This window comes from Thamnophis elegans, chromosome 7 (assembly GCF_009769535.1).
Source record: "Thamnophis elegans isolate rThaEle1 chromosome 7, rThaEle1.pri, whole genome shotgun sequence".
Taxonomy (NCBI): domain Eukaryota; kingdom Metazoa; phylum Chordata; class Lepidosauria; order Squamata; family Colubridae; genus Thamnophis; species Thamnophis elegans.
The window spans coordinates 60,673,943-60,698,963 of NC_045547.1; the positions used below are offsets into that span (position 1 = coordinate 60,673,943).

Genomic DNA, 25,021 nt, shown 5'->3' on the forward strand with positions numbered 1-25,021 from the left:
TTTTCTCCTTTGCGAAAAAGTTTCCTTCATTCTTTTTCTTCTCCCTCCCCCTCTTTCCTCCCTCTCTCCCTCCCTCCCCCCTCTCTCAAACAGACACATGCACACAGAGAAGTTGGATTGGACTATCTCTCCTACCCCCTTCCCTCTCTCACTCACTCTCTCTCAAACAAACACAAACACAGAAGTTGGATTGGATATATTTTCCAATGGCTTGAAAGCAGCTCCTCTGCCATATCCCCCCATTCCCCTTCCCCAAACACCTCCACCATTGCAAATGCAGCCTGCTGTCTGGGTGGGAAATGCCTGAAACGCAATAAAGCCCACCCACCCACTCACCACCTGCTTGCAGGCTGGGGTGAGAGAAGAGGCAGAGAAGCTGGAGGGGAGCTGATCCGAGTCTTTGATTGCAGGCGGAGCCATGTTGTCATTCTCCTGCCTCCTCCTGTAGAGGGCGCTTTTTAGAGGCTTTTTTAAACAGTTAAGCAGAGTCATCCACAGTGACTCTGGCAGCAACTAGCTCAGCCTGACCTCAGCTCTTGCCTTTTTCCTTTTACATTTTTTTTCTTTTCATGATGACAGTGGTGAGGCTCTGCCTCCCCTGCCTCCTCTGACTGCACGTTCCTGCACCACTGCCTGTGCCATAATCTTTCAATGTTGATTTTTAGATCTTAATACTTTGTGATCTTCTCCAGTTCTTTGCTTTCTATTATACTATCCCTTGATATTGCACATTGTCATTAATATATGTTTATGGAGATTCTCAGTTATCCAGATCATGGTTGTCCCAAAGGTGCTTTTTTAAGAGGTAACCGAACTTTCTTGTTTTTCTTTGAAGACGTTTCACTACTCATCCATTCTTCATCTCTGACTGGATGGTGGAGAAAGGAAGGATTTATATTCCTTGGAGACAGCTGGTCATTTGCATTATTTTATGGAGTTGTAGAGGCCACTTGCAGGGTTATCTGTGTCCTTAGGGTCACCTGAATAGTACAAATGAGTGTGGTGCCTTCTTGGAACTGTTGAAAGGGCTGTGTTGTAGACTGGATATAGATGATGTCGTATCCCTCCCGCTCTGTTGAGAGGCTGTTAAATTTTGATATAGATGACCTCTTTGACCCTTCTTTCAAACAGGTGATCCTACCTGTCCAAACTATGAACTTTGCTGTCTTCAAAGGAATGGCTTTGTCTTTCAAATGCAGATGGACTGCTGAATCTAGTCCTGATGGATTTGTTCTCCTATGTTGTACCGCACGTTTATGAAGTGGTTGTTTTTTTTCCCCAATGTACAGATATGCACATAGCTCACCGCCTTGTACTGCCTATACCGCATTGCTTAGTGTGTATCTGGGTAGTTTGTCCTTGGGGTAGACAAATTTCTGGCTTAGTGTATTCTTGGGTTTAAAGTGTGTGTGTATGTTGTGTTGGCTGATGATCCTCCTGAGCATTTCAGATGTTACTGCCATGTATGGAATGACAACATTGCTTTGTTTATTGTTATCTTTATTGTCTTTTATGGAAAAGCTTCTGCTGGATCTTTTTGTGATTTGATGGAGGGTGACTTGAGATAGCCACACCTTCTGAGGGCTTCCTTGATGTGTTCTTTTTCTTTCCTATGTTTGCTGGTTGTCAGGCCTTCCACTCGGTGGTGTAGGATTCAACTCTGCACTACTCAGGTGATCCTGAGAACACAAATAAACCTTCAAGTGGCCTCAACAGGCCTCAAGGAATCCAAATGACCAGCTGTTGGCAAGGAATATAAATCCTTCCATTCCCTACCATCCAGGGGTGGGTTTCTCGCCCCGTTCCAACCGGTTCGGTTGGAACGAGGCCGGCGGCGTCCTCGCGTACGCACGTGGTGTCCTCGCGCACTCACACAGCGCGTGCGTGCACGCACGCAGCGCGCACATGCATACTAGCGTCTGCGCGATGCTCTAGCTGCTCCTGGAGGATCGCGCAGGCGCTGTATGCGTTCTGCGCATGCGTGGAAAGCGCAGAATTCGTAAAAACCGGGTAAGGAGCGGGCGCGGGTGTACGGGTCCGCGGGCGCAGGGGGGGGGGCTTCGCCGTTCCCGGAAGTTACTTACTTCCGGGTTCGGCGACCAACCGGATCGCAGGTACCGGTGCGAACCGGTCGAAACCCACCCCTGCTACCATCCATCAGAGCTGAAGAAGCTTCTTGGATGAGAAGCAAAACGTCTTCAAAGAAAAAACAGAAAATCCAGTTTTCCTTTGAAAAAGCACCTTTGAGACTGTCATTAATATAGTAATATAATTATTACATTCTGTATAGATGTATTTATTAGATACATCTTATTTATGTATTTATATTTATACATTATTAATTAAATACATTTATTTAAAAGATTTTAAATGTTTTTTTCAGAATTTTTGTTCTGATTTTGGCTATCCCATTATTTCTGAGAAAGCTTGTACTGAGCATTGAAAAGCCCTAGATTTTAGTAGATCTCAAACTGACAATAGTCACATAGGAAAGGGAAAAGAAAGTAGAAGCAGAAGCAGATAAAAAAGACAAAGGTTGTTCCAAAAGAAGGGGTGTTTTAAGGATAAGGAACATTTCATTCCTCACTATTAGACAAATAGGTTATAAATATGCAAGGACAGAGAGCGGATGTATTTACAAGACTGTAATTTTATTCCCGTGCATTTCCTTTGCACTCGTATTACTTTGGCTTATAAACACGGTGCATTTGATGGGAATATTTTAATAGTCCTGACTTTTAACATATAGAAAATAATAATTTAACAAATGATAAATGTATCAATTTTAATTGGAAAAGATGTGTGATCTATAATAAACTAGGCAAGTATTAGTCATTCATCAAAGGTTATACAAATTACGTGTCTCCTTCCTGAACATAATTTAACACTTGAGCCAAGTGTAACATAAAGCAACTTCCTGTAACTGATAAAAAGGCTGTTGTGAATATAACTTTATACCTACCAGGTTACCAGACCAATCAAGAGTTCAAAGCAGTTTGAAATAAACTTGCTTACCCTGAAAGATCTGCCTTTCTTCTTTTGAACAATGTCCATTCTGAAATTTATAACCACGTGTTTGCACGATTGTTCTTGTAAACATGCCAGTTATTTAATAATCCCAAAGTTTTGATTATTCAGGTTTTTTTTATCCTCCACTTTTATCTTTTGTAGGGGATAATAAAATTGTATTCAAATGCTACCTTCAGAAGAAAGATGTTCTGCAAAGCTGTAGCAAAAAATAAATCTGCTTTCTAAACTTGCAATTTCATTAATTATCCCTCCACCCCAGTTGAAGCAGTCTTCATTTTATTTCCCTTCATCCAGAATTTCATTTCAAATGTATTTAGTTTGGTCTTCTATGTCTGCCTTTATAAGTCTCAGGTCATGGGACGCTTGTGTTGAACAAGCTGTTTGTTACAAATGGAACACAGGATTTTACACGCTACTTTAAAAATCACCAGTGTTGATTAAATGGTATGCAGCATTCATGTTCTCACCAACAATGAGATTACTATTTTACATAAATCATCTGTTTTAGCGACAGATTGCCCTGATCAGAAATATGCACCACTTTTGTTAATTTGGTAAAATATACTGCACAGGGCAGAGGTGAACAATTTGTAGCCCTCCAAATATTGATGAATAACAGCTCCCAGCACCCTCATAACTGAACAGATTTCCTAGCGGCTAACAGTTCAGTGATATTGAGCTTGTCACAAATTGCCTACTCTAGGGTAATGCCTTTTTTTTTTCTAATTTAGCACTGTATGGCTATAGTGAATCAATTAAGTTTGACAGATGTGGTCCAATTCCCTACAATTTACTAGGTGCAAGAAAGCTACAGCAATAGCATTTAGACTTATACACTGCTTCACAGTGCTTTACAGATCTCTCTAAGCAGTTTACAGAGTCAGCATATTGCCCCCAACAAGCTGGGTCCTAAGGTCAGGCTTCTGTGTCAAATTTTGTCAGAACAAAATGGACGTGTGGACGTTCATTTAACAATGGATCAAAATTCCAATGGCATTGGAAAGAGTAACTATTGACCTGTTCTTGAAGTTAAACTGTCCTCCTCAGCCCTGTGTTCATAGTTTTAGTGTTTTGCCACTGACTTGCATTTATAACAGTTGTACCAACTTGTAATCACGTGATCTCGAACTGCAACTTTTCCAGGCACTTCTGATAAGCATAATAAATTGGGGCATCTGGATCCACTGTGTGATTCACTTAACAACCATGTAACTTGCTTAAATTCTGTGATAAAATGATCATAAAATCAGGTCTGGTCACTTTATGACTCACTTAATACTTATATCACTTTACAACCAAAATTCTGATCCAACCTATGGTCATAAGTCAAGGATTACCTATAGCTTCCTCTCCAGGAATACTAGTATTCATGAGAAAGGGAGTCCGAAAGGACAACAGGGCATTAGATAGCCACTGCCCACATCCACCTGTAATTATTCTGATTGAGTGAATAGCTTGGTTCTATGAAACAACTTTTCACTTTTGTTTCACTGGAGAAGAGCCTAATGCTGGGAAAGATTGAGGGCAAAAGAAGAAAGGGACAACAGAGAATAAGGTGGCTGGATGGAATCACCAAAGCAGTAGATGTGATCTTAAATGGACTCCAAAGGATGGTAGAGGACAGGGAGGCCGGGAAGAACATTGTCCATGGGGTCATGATGGGTTGATCACTACTTCGCAACTAACAACAACATGAAACAACTGCTTATTATAATTCTTGAATTTCTCTTTCTTGTTTCAGATTGAGGATTCCAGTTTTAAGTTTTTTAATAACAAAGCTAAGGAAGCCATACTGCACATTCCTTCTTCTGGCAGTGGACAAGATCTTCAGCTATATCAGCAAATCCTTACACAACACAATTATAGAGTTACAGTCATTGAAGACAGGAAGCTAAACAGAAATGAACATTTACATCTAGGTGAGAATTATTAATTATTTCCTAACTGTAACATGATTTTATGTTTAGAATAGAATAACAGAGTTGGAGGTCTTCAAGTCCAACGCCTTGCTTAGGCAGGAAATCCTACACCACTTCAGACAAATGGTTATTTATTTTTAAATGACTGTATATTACAGAACTGATAAATCATTTTATTTGGTTCATCAGCCCTTATTTTGGCCTGCCATAGCACATACTATTTTACTTACTGTCTAAACTTGATATTACTTCTTATTTCCAAAAACAAAGAACAGGAGAGAAATCAGAAAGCAAACAAAATGAAACAACAACAAAAAAACCAAGCCAAGTTCCTGAGCAGAATCATCTTAAAAATAAAATAAATCAAAAGTTTTAAGGAAAAGCAGCAGAAAGTTTGTTCTAAATACATCCTTTGCCTTCAGTCTAATGAAGCTTAACATTTACTTATATTTGAATGAATTTACATCTGAAATGAAGAGTGGCTTGCTTAGATTCTTCCTGACAGCTGCAGTCAGTATTTGTACCTAACTTATGCAGAACATATTAGTAAACAAAGATTTCTTAATATTTCAAAGAATTGTGGCAAGAATTCCACCTTTCTCTATCTGGAGTTTTAAAGAAATAGCAATTCAAATAACAGCTAAAGTTGTTAAATTGTCTTATCAGATTCTGACTTCTTCTCAAACCTTAGTTCAAACAAGCAATAGTCCTTTGAGGTTTAATGCCATGGATAAATATGGCTAAAGTATATTGCAGAAAGCCCAAAGTGACTAAGAATTACTGCAGCTGTTGTAACAAAAAACCACGATTTCTCATCTCAAGCGTTTATCTGGTTCTATGTCAGAAGCCTGTAGATTATTCTTTTTCTTTGTTAGTTTTAAATCTAAACTCTACTTGACTCAGTACAAAGTTTATGAAGGAGAAAAAAATTGTTGCTTTAAAGACAGTTGGAAAAGTTCCATTCCTGCTGGAAGTTTGGTATTGTTGTGCTCCAGCTGAGGTGTTTAATCACAAAGAAATTAGATTCTACTTCTTCCTAAACAGAATATAATTTTAAGATTAATTTCATTTTTTTCTACAGTGAATATGCCTTAAGACAAAGACTTTTAACATCACATATAGTGCCTTTTCTTGCTATAAAGGCAGAGTGGAAGCTTGTCCTCACTTCTGGTAATCAAAAAAGTTATTGGTATAATGATAGCATCATCTCTGCTCGCTGTACTCCATTTTTCATCTGAGTAAGCGTTTTGTATCATGGAAAAAAAACATATGTTTCCTAGAGTTGAGATAAAATCAGGGCCATTAGGATGGGATAAAATTAGGCTTGCAAAATTGTTCTGGTAATGCTATTAGTAATAATTTGCAATTCACAATGGAATTGACTTTCTGGAAACCCAAAAAATATCGTTAGGATATATTTTATAAGGAAAACATAGTCCACTAACAAATTGTATTCTATACTATTGTGTATTTACTAACAGTTCCTCCCGCATTTTTTTATTTCTTTACTTTTAGAAAATTTCATATTGTTCTTGTTATTATTTAAATTTATATGCTGCCCATATCACAAACTCTGGGCAGATTGCAAATTGTTTAGAACATTAAAAGTAAGGAAACCAACAAGGGACAAAAAAGCAAGGGTAAAGGATGACAAAACAAAGGAAAACAACTGAACGTAGTCTAAAAAGAGGCTTCAGTCATCCTTGCCAAACATCTGGGCAAAGAGCCAAGTCTTCAAGGGCTTTCAAGACATCAGCAGGGTTGGGGCCATTAGGATACGGGAGGAGGGAACCTCTTTCCAAATGACAGGTCCAGGTGTTTGCTACAGAGAAGATGCTCTTATGAGGACCTGATAGATGGCATTGTTTAATTATGGGCCATGCTGGCTGATGCTTCTTAAGATGCTCAAGCCATCTGGAAGACATCATGTTGGGAAAGGTCAAGATAAACAAGAAGGATCAGACTATCTGCGGAAGCCCACATTTTATGCTCAGTAGTTATAAATAACAAAAAATTATTTACTGGTTTTATTTAATTAAAGTGCTTCCTATTCTAAACAAATGCTGGGCAGCTCACAATGAAATAAATAATAAAAGCGCAATATAGAACAGAACAAGTTGGATCTGGTTACTCTCTAAAAACAGAACACAGATCAAAACACACCTAACAAGAGGCTTCATCCTAGGGCAAGGAAAAACAACCAGTTCTTCAGGGCGTTAGAGAAGGCAAACAGGTGAGAGGTACACAAATTTCAGGGCAGACCTCATAGTGTTAGCATAAGAATGACTTTCACAGAAATAGCTAAAATATATTTGTAAGATCAAGCTTTCCGTGATCAACAACCAATTTTGCAGTTTTAGCCAACTAGTTAGTCACCTTATAGGGGAAAAGAGCAGAATAAAAATTTAATAGAGGATTAGAATCTGATGCCTCACCTGCCCATGTAAACCAAACAATCTAAAATATCAGCTGAATCAGCTCCTTAAAAAGCATTGTTTGTAAACTGACCAAGTGGGATGGGTAGTGTAGACATTTGACAAATATAAAATAAATACAATTGTGATAGCAAAAAGGAATCCATAGAAATAAGATACCAACACATTTCCCACCACATTATATAATGTATTTATTTAGCATGTGCCATATCATACATGGACTAGCAATATATATTAACATTTTATGTAGATTAGCAGATCACAATAAAATATAGATGTTAAAAATGCATTGGTATGTTCAAATACCAATGTCTGGGGCTCTAGGCCATTTAATTATCAAAGCATAGCATTGTTTATATTTAAAAAATTAGATACTGAACCAGAATATGCCCTCAGTTTAGAGCCAGACACAATGTGATGTACAGTTTAACATGGGACCCCACAGTCACATTCAGGGGAGGATGCTATGCCACATTTATACAGAGAGTCCCAGCAAACACTATGTGAGGTGCGAATCCCATTCAGGATTCTCCATTCCTGAAGTGACAGTTTAAACCCTGACATATAGAATTAAAGTGGTGTTACAGAAATTCCCATTCCAGCTCTTACAGGAATGTGCAATAATATTAGAATCCTCCTTAAATTTCCATCTGGCCTACAACTAGGTATGCTTCCTTTGTATATGTGCTGTACCTCTGTACTTGTTACTCTTATAGCATTATATAAACAGTACTATTTAAATAGAGCTCCTAATATGACCCCATTGGGTGAATCTCTAAATAAATCTAAGAAATGAAATAGAAACACTGATAAAATAGTCCCACATACTTCTAAAGAACCAGCAGCTATAAACTATAGCTGTTTAAAATGGGGGGAAACCATAAAATTATAGTACATAACAAATTAAGTATGCATTTGTAAAGTCAATGGCTGTAAAACTGAATAGTTGTTCTAAGGCACCATTGTTCATTTTATTTATTATCTAGTGAATTTATTTCTTTTCTTTTACAAATCTCTATAACAAATTTTCAATTACAACTCTCTATAATCAGTTTTCCTATTTTATTTTCAATCTTTGAGATTTTAAGAAGATGTAGTCTGTGCTGTGAAATATTAAATATTGCCAACCATAGAAAAATAGTATAAATAAGAAATGTGATGCCTCATCCTTTAGTTTATATAAAGATAAGTAATTATTTGCTTTTATTCCAAGAATTGTAGAAATCAGTTTTGGAGCCTAGTATTCTGTAGAAGGTGGATCATTCCTTTTTTAACAGAATCTGTTCTTAGTCCATTTTCAATAACTCTGACTTATTCATGTCACTTTCTTTGAAAGATGGATGGCATTTTGGATTTAAAGATAAAAAGCTGGAAGGCAGCCATGTGATCCTAGAAAAAGGTACAGCTGCTTTAAAGAATTGTAAACAAATAACAGAATAAAAGAGTTGGAAGGGATCTTGGAGATCTTCTAGTCCAATCCCCTGCTCAAGAAGGAAATCCTATACTATTTTAGACAAATAGTTGCCCAATCTTTTTTTTTAAAAAAAAAAACCTCCAGTGTTGGAGCACTCACAACTTCTTGAGGAAAGTCATTCTAATGATTAATTGTTCTAACTGTCAGGAAATTTCTCCATAGTTCTAGGTTGCTTCTCTCCTTGATTAGTTTCTATCCATTGCTTCTTTTTCTGTCTTAAATGTTTTGGAGAATAGCTTGACTCCCTCTTCTTTGTGGCAGCCCCTGAGATATTGGAACACTGCTATCATGTCTCCCCTGGTCCTTCTTTGCATTAAACTAGACATACCCAATTCCATAAACCATTCTTTATATGTTTTAGCCTTCACTAATCATCTTTGTTGTTCTTCTCTGCACTCTTTCTAGAGTCTTTTTTATATCATGGCAATGCAAACTACTTATGCTCCTGCCTGCTTTGAAGTACTTTTCCCCCTTTGACTCCAAGTGTTGCACATTTGTAATATAAATAAATGATCTTTATTCACAGGCTAGAGCCCACCTTACCTGGCAACACAGTAGTGGGAGTTACTTGATGTCCTTACATTCACTCCAGACAACATTGCATATGTACCATCCACAATACATTAATACAGTAAATTATTTACAAAACTAAAGCTACAAGACCATAGCTTTTCCTAGACCTCTGCTTGGTTGTATTTTAAGCAGTGGTGGGTTTCAAAAATTGTTCGAACCTACTCTGTGGGTGTGGCCTCCTTTGTGGGAGTGGCTTGCTGCCCATGTGACCGGATGGGAGTGGCTTGCCGCCCATGTGACCGGATATGAAGATGCCGACTACACTTGTCAGAACCACCTTAAATTACCTCAAACACAACACTGGCATGCATAAGAATATGATGTAAAGTTGTTTTTTAAAAGGCATCTTTAGTTTGCGTTAAAACAACTTCAACACACACAATGTTCTGATTGCACCACAAACACAGTAGTCATCCTTACCTTTCACAGAGGCACCGAGTTTTATAAATATGAGCATGATAGTGTAGAATAATCATATCCAAGGACCAGTGGTAGGTTTCAAAAAATTTTGGAACCTCTTCTGTAGGTGTGGCCTGCTTTCCGGGTCCACTGGTGGAACTTCTTCTAACCGGTTCGGTAGATTTGACGAACGGGTTCTACCAAATAGGTGCGAACTGGTAGGAACCCACCTCTGATTTGAAGTCATCTGAATTAGTTATTCCAACACATTGAAAGGAGAAGCAAAATGAGAGCAATCCAGGTCTCTGTAAGCTTGAGTTCTTTATAATTCTGGGCTGCTTTTGTGTACAAATATATCCAATTAGATTTGATATTTGGCTTTCAAATGTTTTTCTTTTCAATAGATACAGTTATATGTTGATCAATTAACAAATATGGAAAAATATAGCAGTATAGAAAAGAGGAAATAAGAGGCACTTTCAGCGGTAGTCATGTACACACTAAAGCAATGTTTATTGAATGCAAGCTGTTTGCAAGGGTTATTTTTTTAATTTAACAATAGAGGGCCTAATATTCTAACAAAGACTAATAAAAGCATTAGGAGCCTAAGGGGAAAATGCTGGCATAGTCTGTAAACATCTGGTTACCATTGAAAAGCCACTCTTTTAAGCAACTGAAAGATTTGAACATAAATAAATAGGACAGTGGGTATTTTGTTCTTTTCATAGCCAGGGGGTAAAAGGAGTATGAATAGAGAGGTCACAAGAAACTCAGCCCTTATAAATAAGAAAGTCTGAGAAATGTAAAGAAATCTGAACATGTTCCAGGCATGTAAACAGTCCAACAGAGTGAAGGTTAAATAAACATGGCTGGAGCCCATTGTTGCTAATACGAGTCCAAAATTTCCTTGCACCATTAACCAAGAAATCACCAAAGAAATTTATTAAAATTCATTTATGAAAAAGTGGCCTGCAGACCTATGCCAAAAATTGGATAAGTTATTACTAAAGTATTGCATTAATAACAACATATCCCATTTTTGGTATTGCATTAATTGCTCCTGGAAGCAAAGTTTTGTGTTGAAAGAGTTTACAAAGAAAAATACAGATATACATAGAGAGAGAAAAGCCAAATGAACAGGCAGGTTTCAGAAAAGGACATAAGTTTAGGTAGCTAAGATAAGGTGTATAATGGAAAAAAAACAAGAACATTTAAGAGTTACCTTTCATTTATTAATTACAGCTAGGTTTTAACTATATCGTTTATGCTATGGTTATGCTACAGTTATAATAAAGCTAACGGCATGCCAGAAATCTAATTCTTCTTCTAAGAAATATTTAAGATCAACAAGAAGGTGTAAGAAATGAGCTTGAAGAAACAGAGTGGTTCAGTATAGTAAAAGTACTCATGTATATTAAAATTTTAGAGCAAGTATAAAAATTGCAGGACTGGAAGACACAAAAGCTGTAATCAAAGATGAAATACTTACAATTTAAGATGTGCAAAATGTATAATATTAGACAAAAGAGAAATGTGCTATATGCCGGCCTACTTAGAAATTTACAGTTGACAGTCAAGAAATGAAAATGGTAGATAGTTTTCCTTTCTTGAGCTCAAGCAGGGATAAAGATGGATTTTGCATTAGACAAATAAAGCAAGCATTAGCTCTACAGAGGGAAGGCAAAACAAACACAGCCAAGATCATGAAGGTTATTCAATGGTTTTCCAGTAATCTGTGAAATCTGGAAATTGAGAAAAGGCAAGGAAAAATGATAACTGACTTCAAATTAGGCACTTTGGGGGTTGCTATTAAAAGGCCTTGAAAGAACCAATCCATGGTTCCATAAAAAAATAAATGACAGACTTCTTCATTAAGGGATTGATTACTAACAGAAACATACCGGTACATACTTTTTGCATATAAAACTAACAAATTATGTGCTATAAAAATGACCAGGCTTAATAAAACTTTAACTCCTAGAATTCCATGCTGCTGTTATGGCCAACTCAGTAAAGTACCAGAAGTGCTGTCCCTCTAATAGCAACTCTACTATAAGTATAGTAGACTTTTTAAAAATTAAATCCCAAAAATAGAAGAATCATTTCAGCCCTTCTGCATATTTGTAAATTATGTGTGGTCTCAATTTCCCTCTGCATTCAATCTAGTGAATTCTTTTAGGAATTTTTTCCCTCTTGCTTTGTGGATCTGCTGCTGCAAAAAAATCTAAATCACGTGCAACAGGCTACATTCATGCATAACCCTCAATTACATACAAAATCACAGAAAAGGAATAAAAAATAGTAAGTCAAAGAAATTAAATATACCATGTAGGAAAAAAGATAGGAAAGATAATTCAATCTAGTTTACACCAACTGTCAGATCCCTAAAAGTGATACTGCCATTCAATTGTGGGAGGAGGGTCGGAGTTAAATCACCAGCTGTATCTGTAACAACTGAGTTTTACAACTTTACAACTGGTTTCCTGTCACTGGAAGACTGAAGATCCCAGCATCTCTGGAGGGATGTTTATGATAGCCATGTGGGATAACTTACTTTAATGTCTAACTAGAGATAGCCATGGGAACATGTGTTTTATTGACTCTCAGGGCAGAAGAATTAAGGAAACATCTTCACACTTGTGTATTGGTCAGAATATGCATTCCGACAAAGGAGAGGGGTCATTATCAGCTTAATCCCACTTGCATTGCCTAAAGGGTTTCAGATGCTGCTTTGTTTCCATCCTGACTGATTAAAGGTTCCTTTTGAAATAATCCGTTTCAAGAGTCTTTACTTTCTCAAGTTAGGAGAGGAGCCATTACACCAACACTGGTCACTCTATCCTCCATACCTTTCTACCCTTCCACTATGTCAATTCATCATTATGATAGTTAAACTCGTCATCTCTTTCTTTTTCACAATGTTGTCAACATTATCTGATCACAACTTTTATGGTCTTTCCTTTCCTGTATGGGGAAGGCTGGTATAGATGTCCAATTGCTAACAGATTAAAAATTAGCCATATAGCATAAAGTATCCATTAACTTACAATACTTGTCTTGTAATTGTGGCATTTTCCAAAGCATCTCTCAAGCATTCTATACATGGAAACTATTTATTGATTTGATTATTTCATTCTCCTTTAAAAAAAAGGTATAAATAAGATTATTTTGCCAGCACCAAGAAAGAATTATTATTTTTCTTTTCATTCTCTTCTCAGTCTCACTTATGAGATCCAATATACAGTATCATTTAGACTCCCCAAGCTTATCTTTGACGCAGTTTGATATGTTGGTGTTTTTTCTATCTTGCCTCTGTTTGGAGAGTTCTAGCACCCACACCAAAAGCTCTTGATAAAAGAATGTGTTTCTACTCCTACAATTTGTTTTTCATCTCCATCTAGTGCCCCGTTAAACATTCCACATAGCCTGTTCAGAAGGCAGCATTCAAAAAAAAGTTTATCATAATTCTACTATTTTCTTGATGAAAATATTAAGCATATCTCAATGATAAACTGTTTCATTTATATATAACCCTGCCTTGAGCATTTAAATGAATAGAAATGCAAATCTAAATAGAATCCTAAAATTGAATAAGGTTTTGCCAGAAATTGCCAGAAATAAATACTAGAAGAATTACAGAGTAGATGTTATGAGAAATTATAGGAGGAGGTGTTCTGTATGCTGCCTTGAACACCTGTAGGAAAGATAGATGTTAACATCATACATTGATGTTAACCAATTGGGGGGGGGAGATTGGATTAGGAGTAGAAAGGTCCAGATTCTACTCCACCCCAACCCTCTTTATAGATTAATAATGTATAAACATATGTGGTATTTGAAATGGGAATTTTGCAGCTCCGAACAAATCAGATAAACTCTGATGGTTGAAAATAATTTATAAACTAATTTGTTTCTCTTATGAAGCAGGTGAATAGCTATATCCTCCTTATGCTCTGTATTTAAACTGGATTTAAAGAAATCTGAGTCTATGTTTTGAGCTTGAAAGTTTAATTTAAAAAAACATAGTAGTTTATGTCTATTCTGTTGATGAGATTATTGCAAGGTGAGAAACACAGCACACACTGCATAAACAAACTCCATTTTATCTCTGTCGCTGTCCATCCAGAAGAAACTCACTTTATACAAGGAAGAGACTCTGAGTAAGTCTTCCCTGATTCCTTAGGGGACAAAGGGGGCAAAGGAAGAGGGAAGGTCAGCCAGTCAGCCAATCAGACTTGTAAAATTTATATAATCTATCTAATAAAGCTTAATGCTATACTTCTTGTGGCGGCTGTTTCTTGATCTCAACAACCTGCAAGGACAGACACTTTCTAACTTAACCATCAAAATCCATTCAGTAAAAATGTTCAAATATATAGGTGTGTCCCCAATTCAAGATGAGTGATAGATTTTCCACCTGTATACAGGTGGTCTCCTTCTCCCCCCTCCCCATTCCCCTTTATTTTGCCCATCACCTATAACAACAATAACCCCATCAGCACTAAATGAAAGTACCATCAGCAAGAAATTAAAGCAAAACTAACGTTTAAAAACCAAGCATGACCCAAAAAGAAAAATAGTAGATTTCATTTCATTTCATTTCATTTATTTGGGATTTATAGGCCGCCCTTTTCCCTGAGGGGACTCAGGGCGGCTTACATTCATAGGGAAAGGGGGGTGCAATACAGAGACATAAACAATATGTGCATAAAATAAACAGTAAAAACACAACTTTCATTCAACACTCAACACTCGGGTGGGGCGAATTAGAAACTTATCCCCAGGCCTGACGGGATAGCCAGGTCTTAAGGGCTGTGCGGAAGGTCTGGACGGTGGTGAGGGTGCGAATCTCGACGGGGAGGTCGTTCCACAGGGTCGGAGCTGCTACTGAAAAGGCTCTCCTCCGCGTAGTCGCCAGTCGGCATTGACTGGTGGATGGGATTCGGAGGAGGCCCAATCTGTGCGATCTAATTGGTCGGAGGGAGGTAATCGGCAGGAGGCGGTCTCTCAAGTACTCAGATCCACTACCATGGAGGGCTTTATAGGTGGTAAGTAATACCCTGAAGCGCACCCGGAGATCAACAGGTAGCCAGTGCTTCTCGCGGAGGATAGGTGTTATGTGGGCGAACCGCGGTGCGCCCACTATCACTCGCGCGGCTGCATTCTGGACTAACTGCAGTCGCCGAATGCACTTCAAGGGCAGCCCCATGTAGAGCACATTGCAGTATTCCAGCCTAGAGATCACAAGGGCTCGAGTGACTGTTGCGAGGGCCTCCCGGTTCAGGTAGGGTCGCAACTGGCGGACCAGGCGAACCTGGGCAAATGCCCCCCTGGTCACAGCCGACAAATGATGGTCGAAAGTCAGCTGTGGGTCCAGGAGGACTCCCAAGTTGCGAACCCTATCTGAGGGGTGTAAAATTTGACCCCCCCCAGCCTGAGCAATGGAACACTGGCCAAATTGTTGGGAGGGAAACACAACAGCCACTCGGTCTTGTCTGGGTTGAGTACCAGTTTGTTAGCACTCATCCAGTTCTTAACGGCCTCAAGGCCCCGGTTCATCACGTCCACCGCTTCATTGAGTTGGCACGGGGCGGACAGATACAATTGAGTATCGTCCGCGTATTGATGGTATTTTATCCCGTGCCTCCGAATGATCTCGCCCAGCGGTTTCATGTATATGTTAAATAGTAGGGGGGATAAGACCGAACCCTGCGGCACCCCATATGTTAGGGGCCTCAAGGACGATCTCTTCCCCCCGACCAACACCGACTGCGACCTGTCCGAGAGGTAGGAGGAGAACCACTGCAAAACAGTGCCTCCCACCCCCACCTCCCGCAGTCGTCGCAGAAGGATACCATGGTTGATGGTATCGAAAGCCGCCGAGAGGTCAAGGAGAACCAGGATGGACGCATGGCCTCCATCTCTGGCTCTCCAGAGATCATCGGTCAATGCAACCAAAGCGGTTTCTGTGCTGTAACCAGGTCTGAAGCCGGACTGGAAGGGGTCAAGGTAACTAGCTTCCTCCAAGGACCGTTGAAGCTGGAAGGCCACCACCTTCCAGCTTCAACGGTCCTAGATGTCACAGTAAATATATGAACCATTGAACTTGAAGTTAGACCACCCAGAATCATATTGATCACATGTCCCAAGACAATGATAAAGCCTTCAAACTGATGTCTTCTCCCCATTCTTTTTTTTTTTTTTTTGACCACAGATGAACAGCATCATTTGAATAAATATTTTCTTTTTAATTGGTTTGCTATCCTTTCTCATCACAGTTAATTCCCATTGTGGTACTTTCTTTTTATCATAGATGAATTAAGTTCTTGGGACCTTTTGATTTGCCTCTCATCTAACAAAGCTGACCATGAAAATTGCTTAAATATAGTGGAATCATATCAACCAACACTATTGCAAAAGGTATGGCTGCAAAATGACCTCCCTTTCTGGCAAATGCTTAAATACTGTGGGTTTTTTTTAACTCTGCATTTTTATTTATTATGAAGCATCCTATCAGATGCCAGGTTTGGCACCATTCTTCATTCTAGTACTGTCTCCCTTTCACAAGAATTTGCTGATATTAAAGCAGAAGCTTTGCAAGAGTGAAGTCTCAAGTGCATTTTCTAAAATCTTTTCTTCCAGCATAGCTGGAAGGGGAAAAAAACACAATATGTTTTTGCCAGAGATGTTGAAGAACGTGAATATTCATACATTGATATTGATTTCACCAGGGGCAAGGTTATGTACTAAACTGTCAGAATCATGGAATGGGATAATTATCTAGGGTTTACTAAATGGGACTTTTGTATTTCATCTCTCTCACACATAGCCACATGGAATACTGCAGAAAGAAAGAAAAACGAGACTTTTTAACAATTTATATGTATAAAGAGTATTTTGGAGTAAAAAATGTCCATTTTACCAGATAGATGCATGGACAGAATTTTTTGCTTGCCATCCTTGTCTTTAAAATTAAAATTAAAAGGAAAAATGCTGTTTTACAAACATGTAAAACAGACATGTCCAACAGTGGGATTCAAAAATGTTAGCAACCATTTCTCTGCCAAGTTGCTGGGTGGGTGTGGCCATGTGGGTGTGGCCTACTCAGCCTCTTGCACCATGAGGGGGGGCAGTTTCACCCTTCCCAGGCTCTAGAGGCTTTCCCCAAGCCTCCGAGAGGGCAAAAACGGCCTCTCCTGGGCACCAGAGGACTTCTGGGAGGTCCGTTTTTCACCCTCGCAGAGCCTCCCCAAGGGCCCTGCACTTACCTGACATGATGAACAGGCCACAGGGAGACTCCTGGGAGGGGCAGTGTGGGTGGGGCCTGCAGGTCCTTGCAACAACCGGTTCAGTGAACCGGATACAAAATTAACATCCAGTTTGCCCCAATCAATGTGAAGCAGCTGAATCCCACCCCGGGACATGTCCCATAGGCAAAAGTACAATTTTGTCTTTGAACTGCAATAAAAAGATAGATAAATATTATGGTGCATGCTGCAGACTGAGTTCATGTTATATGGCCAATCCTGTTCGATGCCTATGCATTATCTCCTTCCCAAGTATAGTAGAGATGCTGGAATAAGGGGTGGCCGTTGTCAAGGGGACAAATAATAAAAACAGGATCATGATGCTAGGCAGTGGTGGGTTTCAAAAATTTTTAGAACCTCTTTTGTAGGTGTGGCCTGCTTTGTGGGAGTGGCTTGCCGGCCGTGTGACCAGGCTTGCCAGTCATGTGACTGGTGAGTGTGGGCAACTTGTAAAATGTGGTGAAACTCACTTAACAACACTCTGGCTTGGCAACCAAAATGTTGGCTCAGAAACTCTGGTATTTGAAGCATGCAAGTCTTAAAGCAGTCAAGTTACAAGACCCTTGCACCCCTAACTACTACACCTAGAGCCGAGGTGGCGCAGTGGTTAAATGCAGCACTGCAGGCTACTGCTAGATCAGCAGTTCAGCGGTTCAAATCTCACCGGCTCAGGGTTGACTCAGCCTTCCATCCTTCCGAGGTGGGTAAAATGAGGACCCAGATTGTTGGGGGCAATATGCTGACTCTCTGTAAACCGCTTAGAGAGGGCTGAAAGCCCTATGAAGCGGTATATAAGTCTACTGCTATTGCTATTGCTATTGCTAACCCTTTAGAAAAAAAACTTGACAGCTTTAAGACTTGTGGACTTCAGCTCCCAGAATTCCTCCTCTAATCATGTTGGTTCAGGAACTCTGGCATTAAAGTGTGCAAGACTTGAAGCTGTCAAATTACAAGACCCTTGCATCCATAACTGTTTAGAAAAAAAACCCCAGGGATGTTCAAACTTGACAGCTTTAAGACTTTAAGGTTTAGATAGGACTCTTAGAGGTGGGTGGGGCGATTTGTGAGCCAGCCAATCAGTGAGCGGTGGGCGGGGCAAGCGTGGTGCAGATGGGTGGGGGGAGGGAGCTGGAACCAATTTCTAAACGGCACTGTAGATTTGTGGAACCTCTTCTATAGAAGAGGTTAGAACTGGCAGAAACCCATTCCTGATGCTAGGAAGCAAAAAGCATGATGCATGCTAGGCCCATTTTTTACATGTATTCTGACATCACAGGAGCTTCTGTCACAGTGGTGACATGTTTTTTTCATCACTTAATAAAAACTCTGAATCTCTTGGATACGTCTCTTCTAAGACATTAATCCTGTGACATTAAAATGTGATATATTCATAAAAAAGGATATAATATGTCACTTATAATTAAAAGTAGAGCAACATTAAGATTGATTGGAAAAAAAAACCTATGGAAGCTTGTGTTTCTGCCTTCAAGTCAGTGTTGCCTGCTGGCGACTCCCTGGAGTTTTCTTGGAAAAAAATCAGACATGATTTGCCATTGCCTGCTCCCTAGGACTGAGAAAGAGTGACTGGCCCAAATTAACCCAGTTGGATTTGTGCCCAAAGTAGGACTAGAACTCACAGTCTGCCAGTTTCTATTCCCATGCTTTCATCCCTGCACTAAACTGGCTCTTCAAGCTTAGCTTATGCCTAATTGATTTTCCTATTCTACTCAGGGGGATAGGCACTGTTTTCCTTTATCAGCAAACCTTCCTGTAATGGCATCTTCAATAGCACTTAAAACCCATCTTGTAAAATTGCAATAATTGGCACTTCTCTCTTCATTCACAGGCAAATGTTCTCTCTCAAATCCAGCATCTGCTTTCCAGAAAGGAAGGATTGTGCCAAATAATGAGAACATTTCCAGGTAAAATTTTGAGTTATATTAAGAAACCAAACCATGACCTTTGATTGCATGCTCAAAGGAAGAGAAATACTGGAATCTGACCTCTGAAGATAACACAATGAATCAAGTGAAATCAAAGTTTTATTGTGCCCATAAGGCCAGCAATCAGATAAAATTGAAATAGATAAAACTGAAAATATTGATTATGGTATTTGAAACTTGATCAATAATAGCAAAAAAGTCGTTTAGCGGTTTGGATAAAAATGGAGGCTTTTGCATAGCTTCTCAGCAGAATTGCAAATCTGTTTCGATTGTACCACTTTACAATGCAGGTATGATTTCTCATGATTTGGTGTTCGATACGCATATTATGTGAATGTCTTCGTCCTTTAATAAACATGCGTAAAGAACACTAAACAATAGGAAAACATTTAAATTTAATACATTCCCTTTGTATGCTAATTTTCTATATACAGTGACACCCCCTTCCTCCCAGTGTAGGAACTTTCAATCAAATAAATCCCAGTTTGAAATTAAAGCGCTGGCTTTATATTGTCAACCCAGGAGCAGACGTGGTTTGCTGCCAGTTTGGCCCGGTTCGGCCGAACCAGTAGTGGAATTTAGGCCTGGGTCACAGTACCGGCAGCAACCCAGGCCTGCCACCCCCCTGAACCAGTTCCCTTGCTGTCGTTTCCTGATTTTAGTGACTGCACATGCACATGTAAATTGTTCTGTGCATGCGTGAATAACAATTTACATTGAATAGCGCACATGTGCATAAATGCACATCTAGCACATGAGCAAAGTGAGTGTGTGGGTTGCGAACCGGCAGTAATGCCGGCAGCAACCCACCCATGCCGAGGAGGATTTAGCTCTTAAATGTTTCTTTCACTTATGTGTGTTTCTCAGTTTATTTAGTTGCTGTCTAATCTATACATATAAAAATGGCTCTGTGTGTGTTTGTGTGTGTGTGTGTGTGTGTGTGTGTGTGTGTTCCAACATAACTTTGGAACACCTCAAGCAATTTCAACCAAACTTGGTACACAGATGACTTTCTCTCTGGAAACAAAAAACTGTGGGGGTACGACACCCCTAACACTCCTCAGGTGGTGTGTTCTGTTAAGATACAGCTGGTTGTGGTTTAAAATGGCTTCTACTGTACTGCCATAAAATGGTTTCTACTGTTCAGAGCAGTAAGTTGCCATGGTAATGGCTTCACAGTACTCCACAAGGGGTCTCCCTCTGGTAAGTGGGGAAATCCAACCTTAGAAATTACGTTTGGTCCGGACATTTTCCCCCTATAAATAAATACCGGGGCAACGTTGGGTTATCGGCTAGAATTCTATAAAATCCGAGGGGCTGTAGAAATAATAATTGAATAGTAATTAGTAATTATAGAAATTTAAAAAGGAGGAATTTTCTGTAACCTTCACCCTCAAATAATGCAGTTTCTTTAAGCATATGAATCAAACAGAATAACAATTAGTTATGTATCATGTCTGTAAGGTTTGAAAAGTCATCTTCATTTCAGTTAATAAAAGGTTGGAAGCAGCAGAAAATGTACCAGCCAAGATAGACATAAGTGGCTTTGGAACCTAAGTTGTGGAATGATGTTTTTTCAAAAGGCAATTATACTGTTCCTTTTTTCCTTGATGAAGCTTCTTGGATGAGAAGCAAAATGTTTTCTTTTTTTTTCCTCAAGAAAAAAACCCAGTGCAATTGCCTTTGGAAAAAGCATCTTTGAGACAACTCTGACCTGAATGATGAGAATCCCCACAGATGTCTGCTGTGTGTGTGGTTTTATCCTTCAAGTGAGAAACAATCAAGAGGTGCCAGTACAGAACAATCTGTGCCAGATCTGGGACTGTTCTGACCATTGTTAAGGCTAGTCATACACTGAGGGGTGGGTGGGGGGAGTAAAGTTACCTGGCACATTTAAAGAAAAAAGAGAACCATGAACATTCTGATCTTGTGATGACTTATAAAATCTAATGAACACAAGAGTTTCTCTATTGTTACAAGCACTGAACCATTAAAAAAAAATCTTAGAAAGAGGCCTATTCATTGGCCAAGCTTATATCCTGCATATTTTTCAGGATGGTTTCGAAGACAAGTTAAAAGTTAGAATAGACATTTAGTGTCCTGTTTATTATTTATGTCTATAATGCTGTATAGTATCTTAACGTTTGTATATACTTTACTATGTTCCTATTGTTCTATTTCCTATCTTAGAGCTCTAACTTTCTATGCCAGGGGTTGCCAACCTTTTGGACCTCAGGAACCACTAAATTCATAATTTAAAATCCCGCAGAACACTAAAACGATTTTTTTAAAAAAATAAATAATATTTAGTGCAATATAAAAATGTAAATATTTTTTCTGCAGACCACCAAAATTTTCACATGGACCACCAGTGGTCCATGGATTGGTGACCACTGTTCTATGCTATATATCACTGTGTTCTATATTATAATCAGTTGTGACTATCATTTCCACTGTTTTTTGTGCATACTTCTTCATTCCTGCCTTATCCAGGCAATTTTGTCATTTGTATATAAGTTAAGTTGCTACTCTTCAGTTTTGTGCTACAATACTATGTCTTGCTGTGAGACTGCTGCCCAGTGGAATTCTGGGCTTCTGATAGTTATTTTGTGCTAATGGGTAGAAGATAGATTGTTGTTTTGGGTCTGGTGTTACGATCTCTGATCACTTTGCAGTACAATTAGTACTCTGGGCTCTCACACACTAGTTGCCAATGGTCCAGGAGTCCTTACATATTTCTCAGTATGCAGAGTTTAAATGGTACAGTAGCTGGTGTGTCCAGTACCACCACTGCTAATATTTTTGGTCACTGTCATAACCTCCAGTATCCACCCATTTCTTGGCATCTTCATGAGTTATGCTGCTGATCTTCAGCAATTCTTTGTAATGACACACTTTACAGTTGACAAAACTCATTTTCAAGAGGCCAACATACCATAATCCATGGGTTGGGATTCTGCAGAAGTGAAAAAAGGAAAGAGCAACGTGGTATTTTCTTACCCTATGTGCTTTTCATTTTAGAGTTATATATGGCCTTTCTTGAGGAAACGTTCCTCTTCTATATGACGTTTATTTTCCTATACTATATTTGTTTCAGGTTCTTCAGGGCCCTGGCAATGACCTCAGTATAAAAATAATCTCTTTCTGCTTTTTTTTTCTGAAAGTATTTCTGAGAGGGGGAAAAACAGCAATTTTTCTTTCTCTCACATACACAAATAGAAGCATATGGTAAGCCTTCTGCTTACTTGGCTGCAAGACTTGGTACACTCCCTTAGTCTTGCCTGGAGAGAAATTTGGCTCTCTGTATAGAATGTTTGCGTCATCAGCAGAGCCTTGAAATGTCTGGAGGGATGCCACAGATCCTGTATTTCTCTTCATCAGTAGTCAGTCTTATACTTCGATTAGATAGAAATTGGCAACTGGCAGATCGGTGTTGTTCTAGCGGCTATACATCTGTTCTCGTTTTGGGGGGGGGGAACAATTACTAATAATGAAGCAATGCTCTCTGATTTCCCCTCAATTTTGGTTTTGGTCAGATGATCACATAGTTTCATCTTCTTTTCCCCCCAGAAAGAGTGTTCCCAACAACAGGTGGCTGGCCACAAACAACTCTGAGGTGTGTCATTTTCAGCTGCATTCCTTTTAAGGGTTGGACAATCAACAGCTGTCTGTACTTTGCACAAGGGGATAGATCACACTTAAATATGGGCTCGACCTAAAAAAAATACATTAGAAATAGTCTGCTAGGAGAGAACTGTGTTCAACAATACAAGACCAGTATATAAAACACACACACAATGTACATAGATACAGATACAGATACACATATGGATATAGCAGTGTTGGATTTTCAGTTTTTTTACTACTAGTTCGCTTGTGTGCTTGTGCGCACAGGCAACATTCCTGCGCATGCACATAAGCATCCAGGCGGTTGGGAGAGCCTCTCATCACCACTACTACTGGTTCACCCGATCCAGGCCGAACCGGGACCAAACCACCTCTGGAATATACAGTTGTAAGAAAAAGTATGTGAACCCCTTGGGATTATGTGGAGTTTTGCATGAATTGGTCATAAAATGTGCTCTGAACTTCATCTAAGTCAAAACAATAGAAAAACACAGTCTGCTGAAAATAATACTACACAAACATTAGATGTTGCCATGGTTTAATTGAACATAACATGTAAACATTCACAGTGCAGGGAGGAAAAAGTATGGGAGCCCCTAGCCTAATGTCTTCTCCAAGAGCTAATTGGAGCCAGGAGTGAGCCAACCTTGACTCCAATCAGTGTGATGATATTGGATGTGTTGATGACAGCTGTCCTGCACTTTAAAAAAACACACCTGTTGTGGGTTTACTGGTTTCAAGAAGCATTGTCTGATGTGAACCATGCCTCGCAGAAAAGAGCTCTCAGAAGACCTACGATCAAGAATTGTTGACTTGCATGAAGCTGGAAAGGGTTACAAAAGTATTTCCAAAAGCCTTGATGTTCATGTGTCCACGGTAAGACAGACTGTCTACAAATGGAGAAAGTTTAGCATTGTTTCTACGCTCCCTAGGTGTGGTCGTCCTGTAAAAATGACAGCGCAGAATGCTTCATGAGGTAAAGAAGAATCCTAGAGTATCAGCTAAAGACTTACAGAAATCTCTGGCACATGCTAACATTTTTGTTGACACATCTACAATAAGGAAAACATTAAACAAGAATGGAGTACATCGAAGGACACCACGGAGGAAGCCATTGCTGTCCCCAAAAAATATTGCAGCACATTTGAAGTTTGCAAAAGAGCACCTGGATGTTCCACAGCACTATTGGCAAAATATACTGTGGACAGATGAAACCAAAATGGAGTTGTTTGGGAAAAACACACAACACTATGTGTGGAGAAAAAAAGGCAAAGCACACCCAACATCAAAACCTCATCCCCACTGTAAAACATGGCGGAGGAAGCATCATGGTTTGGGGCTGCTTTGCTGCCTCAGGGCCTGGACGGATTGTTGTCATTGATGCGACAATGAATTCCAGGGTTTATCAAGACATTTTGCAGGAAAACGTACGACCATCTGTCCGCCAACTGAAGCTCTGATGATGCAACAGGATAATGACCCAAAGCATACAAGTAATTCAGCAAAAAAATGGCTTCAACAGCACAGAATACACCTTCTGGAGTGGCCCAGTCAGAGTCCTGACCTAAACCCAATTGAAATGCTGTGGCATGACCTTAAGAGAGCGATTCACACCAGGCATCCCAAGAATATTGCTACACTGAAACAATTTTGTGAAGAGGAGTGGTCCAAAATTACTCCAGACTGTTGTGTAGGTCTGATCTGCAACTACAGGAAATGTTTGGTTGAGGTTATTACTGCCAAAGGAGGGTCAACCAGTTATTAAGTCCAACAGTCCACATACTTTTTCCTCTCTGCACTGTGAATATTTACATGTTATGTTCAATTAACCCATGGCAACATCTAATGTTTGTGTAGTATTATGTTCAGCAGACTGTGGTTTTCTATTGTTGTGACTTAGATGAAGTTCAGAGCACATTTTATGACCAATTCATGCAAAACTCCACGTAATCCCAAGGGGTTCACATACTTTTTCTTGCAACTGTATATATATATATCACCATAAGTTCACATATTTTCAGTGTTCCATAAAAAATATATAAGTCAATATAACCATGAAATATACTCCTTATAGTCTCTGATTAATGTACTTAATTTTATAAAGTTTTGGAGGATTGATAAATTATTTCATGTATTTGTTTTTAAAAATTATATACTGAATGTTCACAAAAGTTGGTTCTAGCCTGGCTTACAAAAGAAGTTTGTGTAAAGCTAGTGTAATGAAAGTGATAGTGTGTACTATTCAAAAAACCCCAAAACTTTACAAATAAAGTCATTTTAATTCTAGCTTGTAAACAGTTACATTGTTGCCATA

General features: G+C 39.1%; 1 protein-coding gene across 1 annotated transcript in view; it reads left to right on the plus strand.

Moving 5' to 3' along the window:
- Positions 1-25,021, plus strand: part of CPED1 (cadherin like and PC-esterase domain containing 1) — a 118,863-nt gene that overhangs the window by 23,175 nt on the left and 70,667 nt on the right. The window contains exons 3-5 of the mRNA XM_032222152.1: positions 4,772-4,949; positions 16,144-16,250; positions 18,984-19,059. Of these exons, the coding sequence (XP_032078043.1) occupies positions 4,772-4,949; positions 16,144-16,250; positions 18,984-19,059 (361 nt within the window). The remainder of the gene's footprint in view (positions 1-4,771; positions 4,950-16,143; positions 16,251-18,983; positions 19,060-25,021) is intronic.